This window comes from Vigna unguiculata, chromosome 2, assembly GCF_037176805.1.
Source record: "Vigna unguiculata cultivar grain cowpea cultivar isolate G323 ecotype 2 chromosome 2, ASM3717680v1, whole genome shotgun sequence".
NCBI classification, from domain to species: domain Eukaryota; kingdom Viridiplantae; phylum Streptophyta; class Magnoliopsida; order Fabales; family Fabaceae; genus Vigna; species Vigna unguiculata.
Genome location: NC_140793.1, coordinates 31832337 through 31843805, shown reverse-complemented (window position 1 = coordinate 31843805; position 11469 = coordinate 31832337). Strand labels below are relative to the sequence as shown.

Sequence of the window (11469 nt, the reverse complement as noted above, 5' to 3'; positions counted from 1 at the left end):
AGGGTTCTGGCTAAAAAAACAAACCCAAAAAGCGTGACACACAAGAGTGGTGCATGCATGTGAAATAAAGTGTGATCTTAACGAAGGTAGTTTGGTCATTAATAATAACAATAACAATAATATATTAATTTTATTATAATGACAAAAGAAAAATCTTATATTTTAATTTATATATCATTATTAGTCAAATCACTCAGAAATTTCATACCTAATTCCACTCATTTAGACCTCCAAATTTCTTAAAAAAAAAACACACAAAAAGTACTTTCAAATCCTTTCAAATTCATTCACTCATTCTCCCTCAAATGTATCCTCTCAAAGAAATACACCCTTAGGGTGTTAAGGTGTGTTCTATTGTGAAGATGAATTTGAGAGAGTGTGGATAAATTTGAGTGTCAAAAATGTAGACCTTGCGTAGGGAAGTTCCCCAAGCAACGCCTTGTTTAGGTCTGTATTGATTGTTGCACCAAAACGTCCATTTCTGGCTGCATATCACACACCACCATAGATCACAACATTGCAAATGAACCACCTCCATGAGCTTGCCACAAATCAGCTCCACCGCTTCCTCGAGTACACCACAGCGTCAGCTCCATGAATGATCCTAACCACACACGAACACATTGTCAACCACCTAATGTGCGTTGTTTAGCAGCTCCTCGTAGCAGCAACCTTGCCCTGTATTACATAAATGTTAAAAAGCATTTTTGTAAAGCATAACATTGTAATCGGTCCCATCAGTAAAAAAACTAATTTTCACACAAACACGGCTTATTGGAATTGATTCTCTTTTTCTTTGTCAAATCATAGAGTTCCACCTCTCATGTTAAGCATGTTTTCAGGAATCTCACAATGGGTTCTGGCTAGAAAAACAAACCCAAAAAGTGACACAGAATAGTGGTACATGCTCGTGAAATAAAGTGTGATCTTAAGGAGAGTGGTTTGTTTGGTTATTATAGTATTATCACTCTCCAATTAACCCATCTCAAACCATATTAAAAAACTGGTGCATTTCAAAATTCACTAATTCTCTCATCCTCAAATCACTAAAAACGAACATGAACCACAACCACAAATTCAAACCTCAATCCTTATGAACAGGAAATCACCCAAGATACCACAACATTAAATTTTACTCTTTTTTTTTTTAATTTGTATGTCTTTGAAAATGTATATAAAAGAGTATAATACATATATTTATAGGATTGTGATAATTTAATAATTATCATATTCTATATCACTATCTAACAATACAAAATATTCTTATTTTATTTTTATTAACATCTTATCATTGAAAAGAAATATAAAATGCACTAATATGAACAGATGAAAAGTAGGTATTAGATCATTTACCCAATATTTACTTTTTTTTAATTCAAATCATTTATCTTTTTACTTTCTTTTTCTTTCTTTTTTGTTTTACTTCTCATTTTAAATACTCAATCTAATCAAATGCAAAAGATAGAAAACCTGCTTATTACTTACCTAACCACTGCAGGATAAATTTATAGATGTTTTTTTGTTATTTATTATTAATTGGAAGTAGATTTATTGTTTTTATTATTAGATAACAATAACATTAGCCGCAAAATATTACCCCTATTCCACTAGCACTAACAATTTAAGGGTGTTTATTCTTCCCCTCCCTCTTCCTTCTTGATTCCTCTATTGCTCAAAGGCACACCACAGAACCATGAACGCTTCAAGGATGCTGCTATTGTCGCCACTATCGAGCTGCAACGTAGTACGCGGGAAGCTTTTTCCAGAGTCAATTAGGAGGCGCAGTTGTTGTTCTCCTCCACCGCTGAAAATAGTGAGCATGGCGAACGAAGGCAGCGATGCCAGCAGCAACGGCAGCATCATTGAAAAAGCAGCCATTGGAGGTGGATTGGTCTCAACTCCAGTAATCGCTTGGTCTCTCTACACTCTTAAAACAACCGGTTGCGGTTTGCCCCCCGGTCCAAGTGGCTCGATCGGTGCCCTGGAAGGAGTGAGCTACTTAGTCGTTGTGGGCATAGTGGGTTGGTCACTCTACACTAAAGCCAAAACTGGTTCTGGACTTCCCAACGGTCCTTTTGGTTTATTGGGTGCCGTCGAAGGCCTTTCCTTTTTGCTGTTGCTGTCCATTGTGGTTGTCTTCGGGTTGCAGTACCTTGACAAGGGTTTCATCCCTGGTCCTCTCCCCGCAGATCAGTGCTTTGGCTAGGTTCTGCAGTAACTATGTCATTGTGCAACATGAACCACTACAATGTTATCTTCTACTTGTGGATATGCACGTAACATGTGTCTTAGAATGTCCTAATATGGGTGTGTATTCTCCTTTGAAGAGTTCAAAGTATAAAATGGAAAGGATTATGATATTTTCCTTTTAATTGTTTGTGTTTCTTTTTTATTTGTAGACTACGTCACCCTTATACTCCCTTGTCACCCTTATACTCCCTTGTTCACAACCACATAAAATAGGAAAAAAAAAAAGTTTAAGTGGATGGAGATGGTTTTGAACAGAAAATTGATTTGTTTTGTTTCCTTTTACACTAAATTGTGTGTTTGATTTGTTCTGTGTATAGCGAAAGGAAAATGTAAACAATGGATTGAGCAAAGAACGAAATTGATCCATATTTCATAATTATTTTCTTTTTCAAAGAAGTTACTAGTTCTTGTGTTTTGGGTTAAACTACTAGGCTAAGATTCTTTCGTTATATTTTCATGTACATAAATTTAGTCTTCAAACTTTTAAAAAACACAACTTTAGTTTCTCTTTTCACTGTCTAGAGTTGATAACTTGAACACACTCCAACTCTTTTTCACTGTCTAGAGTTGATAACTTGAACATACTCCACCGCATTCTGGGACACTTTCGCTGAAGAGTTTCCTCCTTCAATATCTTGTTAAAAGCTGTGTTCAAACATATCTAAAGTATTATCTCAAAGGGAGGATAAATATGGAAAAAGGAAGGGTTAACATTGCTAATCTGCTATAAATGGGATTGTGAGATAGTTGCTTTTAGTTTAGTATATAAATTATATGATGAGTTACTTCTTATACTGAAAATAAAGCCTATTAAAGTTTAAGATGTTATTTTTAGGAGAATATAGAAGTGCTTTTGGTAAGCTATTTGAAGGTAAAATGTGGTATGAGTGAGCAGAATCCTATAAGGAAATAATGGCCGAAGATGGGATAACAGAAGGAAAACCAGCCAAAAATGGTCAAAGCTATAACTGATTCAAACTAAGCAAGAGGTGGCAGAGAGAAATGTATTGATTGAGAAAAACATAGGTCCTCCTTTGTAGGAGACCATTGAGGGATAACAGCAAAACCTCCTTTTGTATTATGGACTTTTTAGCATGCAACACGTTTCCCTTTTTCTTTCTGTTGAGAACCCCTGTTTTCTTCCAATCAGGTACATTTTCTCCATGAGAAACAAAACACATCTCCCCACGACACTTCAATCCCATAATCTAGGAACACAAATTCCATTAGTAATTCAAGATAGAAACAACAATAAACATAGTAGTAACCTGGTTTTGACTTTTGTGTAGGTTAATTGATCATTTCGCCTTCATCTACGTACATGTAACTATAACACGCATTCACATTTTCACCATAACTCATTGATCACCCCCACCACTTGTTCTTTTCAGGGGTCCAACCGTTTGTAGGTGGTGTTTCCGGCGACGTGCTCTTCTCGATACAAACCTTTGGCCGGAAACCAGAATTACGTGCTTCATGTGAATTTTGAGATACAGTAACAATGTCTTCCCCTCCTCAAGACAGTTCTTCAGATAATAATGAAAAACCTGATGATTCTACCCCAGATAACAGCACTCCGGACAACAGCACCCCCGATGACGCTGACAACTCATCTTCACCACCTTCAAATTCATCACCGCCACCATCATCATCACCACCACCTTCATCGCCACCTCCATCTCCGCCACAATCATCATCATCTCCATCTCCGCCACCCCCATCAGAAAAGTCCTCTCCTTCCCCTCCAACATCAACCAATCTAACCCCGCCATCACCCAATACTTCCCCACAGACACCTTCTCGACCCACTTCATCACACTCTCCTCCCACCTTTAAATCACCAACTCCTCCACACAAATCATTGCAACCTCCACCCGCTTCAAAAAATAGTGGCAGCGGCAGTAGTGGTAAACATGGAAAAAGCGAGAGCAGTAATCGTGGCAGCCAAGATAACAGTAAAGCCATAGTTGGATCAGTGCTTGGGGTGGGAAGCGTGCTTCTTGTTTTGGTCATCGTCTGCGTTATCTGTTCCAGGAAGAAGAAAAAGAAGAGAATGTACTATTATGGAGAGCAATCACTCGGAAAAGGTAACCAACCAAAACGGTTACTATTTCTTGCTTCGCTTTTTTGCATATCATACGCAGCACCATGTTATACACTTGTATATACTAATGTTGATTTCTGAAGTTGATATAACTAATGGTTTCTACAGGGAATAATAATTATTACAATAGTGGTGGGCAACACCCGGGTTATTACGGAGGTCCACACGGGGACCATGTTGTGAGGATGCAAAATGGAATGGGTATGGGTCCCGGTGGTGGTGGTGGTGGTGGAGGTGGGTGGGGTGCACCTCCTCCGATGATGCATAGTGCTGATATGAGCTCGAACTACTCGACGGGACCACCCCCTTTGCCTCCTCCGTCGCCAACCCTTGCTCTAGGCCTCAAAGGTGGCACCTTTACTTATGAGGAACTAGCTGCTGCCACCAATGGATTCGCTGAGTCAAAATTGATAGGACAGGGTGGGTTCGGTTATGTCCACATGGGTGTGTTGCCTAATGGAAAGGAAGTGGCAGTTAAGAGTCTAAAAGCAGGAAGTGGACAGGGAGAACGAGAGTTCCAAGCTGAGATTGACATCATTAGTCGTGTCCATCATCGCCATCTTGTGTCACTCGTTGGATACTCTATTTCTGGTGGCCAGAGAATGTTGGTCTATGAATTTATTCCCAATAATACCTTGGAATATCACCTTCATGGTAACTACTACATATATGCATTCTTGCAAAAAGCACTGAGTGAATACTAGTATTTAGATCTGACTCTTGTAATGCTCTGGTGCGGATTACTTGTGACATTTTTCTGACTTCTTTTGCTGTGACCACCTGCAACCAAAGTTACTAATGTGTTCTATGGTGATATGCAGGAAAGGGAAGGCCTACAATGGATTGGCCTACCAGAATGCGAATTGCAATAGGAGCAGCCAAAGGACTCGCTTATCTTCATGAAGATTGTAAGAGAGTCACTTCCCTTCTTTTTTTTATTCATTTTATTCTGTATTTACATTTTTTTTTTTAATTTTTGCTGTATTTTCATACGCACTTCAGGTCATCCTCGTATAATCCATCGTGATATTAAAGCAGCGAATGTCCTCATTGATGATAGCTTCGAAGCAAAGGTTCGGCATAATTACATATTTTATCTATTTCATTGGTTTACATACACATATTTACCTACTTCATTATCATCACACATGTTACGAATGTTATGTTGTTGAAGCTAATTGAGTTTGGCAACAACGCATTTCATTCAGGTTGCTGATTTTGGATTGGCTAAGTTGACCACCGATAATAATACTCATGTATCGACTCGAGTCATGGGAACTTTCGGGTAATTTTTCATAACCACATGGTTTCATTGCCTGTAGAAACTTCAATAAAGAAATGTTTTTTGCTCACGATATGCATGCTGACACAGGTACCTAGCCCCAGAATATGCATCAAGTGGAAAATTGACAGAGAAATCTGACGTTTTCTCATTTGGGGTGATGCTATTGGAACTCATAACTGGGAGGCGACCTGTGGATCACACAAGTGCCATGGACGACAGCTTAGTAGATTGGGTTGGTATCATCTTCATCTAAGGCTCCATCATTTGTCCTATAACATGTTTTTTTTTTTTTTTCTCGTTGAACTAGTTGAACTAATTTCAACTTTTGGGAACCTATGAACCTAGGCTCGACCACTACTGAATCGTGGATTGGAAGAGGATGGCAATTTTGGAGAGTTGGTTGATCCATTCTTGGAGGGAAACTACAATCCTCAAGAATTGACTAGGATGGCAGCTTGTGCTGCTTCTAGCATTAAACATTCCTCCAAGAAACGTCCAAAAATGAGCCAGGTATATATATGATTCATACAGAGGTCATATCATCACTATTGATTAATGCCATAAGAGTATTTATGATGGTGTGTGAGTAAACAAAACATAATAAGGCGAGTTTATAGTATATAACTAGGTATAAATCTCATCTTATAAGTTTTATAGAGTTGAGTTATACTTAAAGTACACTTCTTAACATTATAAGAGTCATGGGTTAACGAAATTTGATGTTTATTGGGTCTATTGTTGTTCTAGCCAAAAGGTAAAATCCGATCAGCCAGAACATCCAAATAGTCATTTCCCTTTTTCCTATTTCCTATGGTCTTTTTATCCTCTTTTCTGACCTCGGTTCTAGCCTTGGTTTTTGCTGTCTTTAATATTTCTTAACACCCAAATTACTCTCATCCTCCTGTCATTACCCTCATGATTATTAATGAGGTTGGCTGTTTTTCTATCCCTTTTATCAATGAGGTCGGCCGTTTTTCTATCCTTTTTATGGGTGAGGTTGGTAGTTTTCCTATCCCTTTATTAATGAAGTTGGCCGTTTTCGTATCTCAATTGGCCTTGGGCCTAACACCATAATTATCGGACTACTCACTAATTTCTAGTTCCATGCACAAGATGTATAAATTTTGGCCTGAGGGAGTATGTTGAAAGTTGACTAAAGATAAGACGAGTTTATAATATATAAGTAGATAAAAACCTCACTTTACAAAACCGATTTTGTTGGATTGAGTTAGGACAAAAGTCCACTTCTAAACACCTTTTATAGTGACCGACTTAATTCATGTTCCATTAAATATAATTTATTAACTTATGAGTTTACGTGCAGATTGTAAGAATATTGGAAGGAGATGTGTCGCTGGATGATTTGAAAGATGGGGTGAAGGTACCGCAGAGTAATGCTTTTAATTCTTCATCCGGGTCAGATCAGTATGATACAATGCAGTACAATGCAGACATTGAAAAGTTTAGAAAGGCAGTGTTTTCTAGCCAGGAATATGGCATGACCAGTGGTGGCTCTAGTAGTGAAGTGAGCCAGAAACAACGGCTTTAGATTGCGGAAGTGATGAGATTACTCACCAATTGCAGTATTGGTTGCTGATATTATCCCGAAAGGAAAGGGAAAAAAACGAAGTGACCAGTTACTGCATTTTATTGTTTCATTGGCATGGGAAGTGAGGTCTCAATTTGTAGACAACTGAACTGAGCTTGGTGCCTTCAACCGTTTCAGGGTGCGTTTGATGAGGCCTAAGGTCAATGTAATGTTATGTGGCTTGCATCTTTTGTTCAATGTTTTATGTCCTTTGATGTAAGAGCACGTGTACGGAATGGAGTCTTGAACATAAATATAACCCTATCATTCATGCAATGTTTCTTGTATTTGTTTCACCCAGGTCGTCGTGGTGACAGTAGGTCTTTCAAGTACTTCATTCTTTTCTTTTATTTTTTCTTCTCTTTCTTTCAGGAAGGTATAGTAGGCCTTAAAAATATATTATATTGTTGTTTCTGATAGAAGAAATATTCAATTTCATTTATCAAATTTTGATGTGTAGGTCTCTCAATGTTTTTAAATGGGTCTAGGAAATTTTGTTCATGTAATTCTTTCAGGAGGTTGAACTTTCAAAACAAGTTCACATCTGGATTTCAGAAATATTTCACACTCACTCTTGTATATAACTCCTATGACACTTAAATGCATGTAAATGAGTTCTTGAGTAATTTATCCATTTGTATTTAAATCTTTCTCTTAATTTTGTATTGGTGTATAATTAAAAACAAAACACTGAAGCATTGACAAATCCTAGAAAATGGACGACTAAAATGAGAACCCAAGTTCTGATAGTTCAACATGAGAAAAGGATAAAGAACCTACTAAGTTCAATTTCTTTTAAGCTCACCATAGATAGTAGGGAGTAGCCAACTTTAAAAATGCTATCATAGGATAGTGGATAAGAAGATGATTGTTATATTGAATGATTAAAATTTAAGTTAAATATTTATATTACATGTTAAATAATTTATGATGGAGATGTATAAGCTTGAAAGTAGAATGTCGGGTACAATATGTAATAACCACAAATCATCACATCTACTATTATGACTCTCACGTTTCAATAAGTAATTTAGATCCAAAAATGCTTTAAATAATAAATGGATGGATGATTTTTGTTAACATTCATGTAAACTTATATACCAAAATTTCAACAAGATTTATTTGTATAAAAGAAACACATTCTACGTCGATAAAAATAAGAACTAAATGTTAATTGACACATTTTACAGGCTTTATATAGCCAATGTTGAAACTTTTTACTTTTCAACTGAGTAATATCTCTTCATTATTGGTTCATCGATCAATGTAGAATGTCCAAAATAACTGTATTAAAGGTTTATATTGGAGTAATGATATAACTTAGATACAAAATAATAAATTATTGAACTACCATTTACATATATTTATATCTCATGTTACGGTAAAAATAATATCGGACAATGATATTTTGACTCATATATTTTGACTTATATTTTTTACTCTTTTGATTTAGTGTGAATCATTTATTAATGTACCACTATCTTCTCTTTTGAAAGAATTAATGGTTTACATTAGGTCACGTTAGAAAGTAGAGTATAAGAGTAGACAAAATGGAGTCAAAATATAATTTTCTCATATTTAGATTTAAACAACTTCAAAACTTATTTACATAGAAAAATTTTAGGAATCTATTTGACAATTTTGAATTTTTAAGATTAAGTTGAATATTTACTCATGTTTATATCATTGAATATGAAGAGTTTACTTAAGTGATGTTTCAATCTACATTTTACATAATTGAATATCATTCAAAAACAAATCACGTAGAGTTGTAAAGTTGTTTGATTTTATATTTTGTATATATATATATATATATATATATATATATATATATATATATATATATATATATATATATATATATATAAGTAAAATAACAAGTTGTTAGGACTTTGGCAAGTGTACTAAGTCACGCAAGTAGTAACTGGTAAGATCGGGATATCGTTTCCCAAGAGACTCGTGTATACTAAATACTTGCGTAATTAGTGACTAATTTAAACTAATGAATAAATTCATAATTTGGATTTTTGTATGAAATTAAATTTTGCATAAATAATTAAAATTGAACTTTGGAAGTTAAAGACACTTAGTGAATGGAAAAGATTAGAAATGAAATGATTTGATATTGCCAGGGTTAGAATTCACCAACTATGCTCTCATGCAACTACAATGCTCTCATGCAACTACAATTTAACATCCTCTTCATTAATATGCTAATGTCAACCCACAATTTTACTCAAACCCTAATTCCTTAATGGATTGAGCCTAAATTTTCCTATTAAAAGTCAATTCTTTGAACTCTTAATAAGAATTTTGCTTTATGCACTAAGGTTTAAGACAACCAATGGGTCAAGCCTCATTCCTAGGTACAAGCTCCATTGAGTTTTCTTATTCCAAATCTAGGTTTCAAAAGATATTTCCACACCCAATGAACCAAAAATCATGCAAGAGATGGCTAAATCAATGCAAGCTTTAAGTGAAGAAATAAGAAGACTAGCAATTAATGAAAGAGTCATATATATAATCAAAACATTTGCATTTACACAAGAGTTTCGTGGCTACATCTAACCCCAACAAAAATGGGTTTAGCTCTCCCTTGTCATGGAGAGCTCAAGCTTGCAAATAAAAGAGATGGAAGAGAAAGAGATACAAAGAGGAAGATGGAGTTGTTCCCACAAGCCCTAACACTCCTCCAAGCTCTCCAAATGCGTTCTTCGTGCCTCCAAAATGCCAAAGATGCGTTTCTCCTCGCGAAAACAGAAGAAAAAGAGCCAACTTGCCACATCAGCAAAAACTGGCGCTTGGCGGAAGGGTCTCACCGCCAGGCGGCAAGTCTTCCCGCTACCGCCCAGCGGTGGCAAGCAGTGGCGCCTGGCTGGCGCTTGTCTGGTGCCTGACGCTGGCGGTCGGTTGCGCCTGGCGCTGTCTCTGTGTTGTCGGGCGCTTCTTGTTGATATTTTTGCTCTTCTCCTTGCTATTTCGGGTTACTCATTTGTCTGGACTTTTGGAGCAAAGCTTCCAATCTACAAAAAGGACTCAAAAAATGAGGATTAGTGGTATTTTTAGATCAATCTAACCCACAATGTATTTATTTACAAAAGTAAGGTAAAGTTGAGGATTAAGTAGGTTGAAAGCTTTAGAAGAGATGATTTTGCTAATGAAACATAACTTGGATAATGGTAAAAATTAACATTATCACAAGTTCTTTCTATAACATATCTTTTATATCTCTCATATTATCACAATCATTAAAATTCTATAAGTCTGCATCTTGTTAAGTTCGTATCAAACTCTCAAGATAAAGAATGTGGAGTTAAAGGAATGTGGAGTTAAAGATAGTACTATTTATTGTTTGTGTAGTAGGCGATTTTCTATTCCACAGTAAATAAGGTGCATGGACTGGTGTTGTGTTTCTACTAAATTTAAACTATGATCAACAGAAATGATAATATAAATTAAAAATGAGTCATGTAATGAATTGAGTTAGAATTTTCTGAATAATTCACTGTTAAAGACAAATCTAAAAAAGTACCTGTATTTTTCAAAAACTATAAGAGAAGACGGATAATTTTAATGTCAATTCATATTTTATAGAAATTTTTATGCTTAAAAAAATAGAAGAATACAAACAACACCTCTTATAACTGGTAGAGAAAATAATCTACCACGAATCATATGACATGGTTCAATATAATATTCATCATAAATCATTTATTATAACATTAAAATATCACTTATATGTCTGAAAACATTTATTTATTACACATTTTAATTACTTGAAAATAATTATTTTACCCAAGTATCTTCAGGATTATCTATTAGAATAGAAATTAAGATTTACAAGTACAAATGTCTCTTAAATATACTTTCTTTGTTCCAAAATAATTGAAAAAAGTAAAAAAAAAAATGAGTGATATTTTTTCCCTCGAATAAAAGATTATTAATTTCTCTGTAGTTTTAATTAGTTGGGTAATACTCACCCTCGTTTGGATATGTCATTTTGATACTCACTCTTAAAAACATGTCAATTGAATCACAATTTTTGAAAAAATGTTTCAATTAAATCTTTTTTAAAAAAAAAAAATTATTAACACCGATAATTTTATTGATGACTTTTACTACTAAATTTTAATATAAATATAATAATTAAATAATTAATTTTATAAGTCATTTTAAAAGTTGGAATTCAATTAACATATTTTTTAAAAAAAATATCAAATTAATACAAATAAATAAAAGTGA

General features: G+C 35.0%; 2 protein-coding genes across 3 annotated transcripts; both read left to right on the top strand.

The window, feature by feature from the left end:
- Positions 1-1596: 1596 nt before the first annotated feature.
- On the top strand, positions 1597-2372 carry LOC114174088 (anti-muellerian hormone type-2 receptor). Its single transcript, XM_028058837.2, has one exon. The coding sequence runs from the start codon at positions 1694-1696 to the stop codon at positions 2204-2206; it is 513 nt and encodes a 170-aa protein (XP_027914638.1). The 5' UTR covers positions 1597-1693; the 3' UTR covers positions 2207-2372.
- Positions 2373-2594: 222 nt separating this feature from the next.
- Positions 2595-7838, top strand: LOC114174087 (proline-rich receptor-like protein kinase PERK15). Of its 2 annotated transcripts, none has more exons than XM_028058836.2 (9): positions 2595-3400; positions 3642-4337; positions 4463-5008; positions 5176-5262; positions 5357-5427; positions 5563-5639; positions 5727-5871; positions 5985-6149; positions 6964-7838. In XM_028058836.2, the coding sequence occupies exons 2-9, from the start codon at positions 3752-3754 to the stop codon at positions 7186-7188; spliced, it is 1902 nt and encodes a 633-aa protein (XP_027914637.2). In that variant the 5' UTR covers positions 2595-3400; positions 3642-3751; the 3' UTR covers positions 7189-7838. The 2 variants fall into 2 exon arrangements, with proteins under 2 accessions (XP_027914637.2, XP_085526308.1); XM_085670182.1 differs by having other exon boundaries at positions 2595-3535.
- The last annotated feature ends 3631 nt before the right edge of the window (positions 7839-11469 follow it).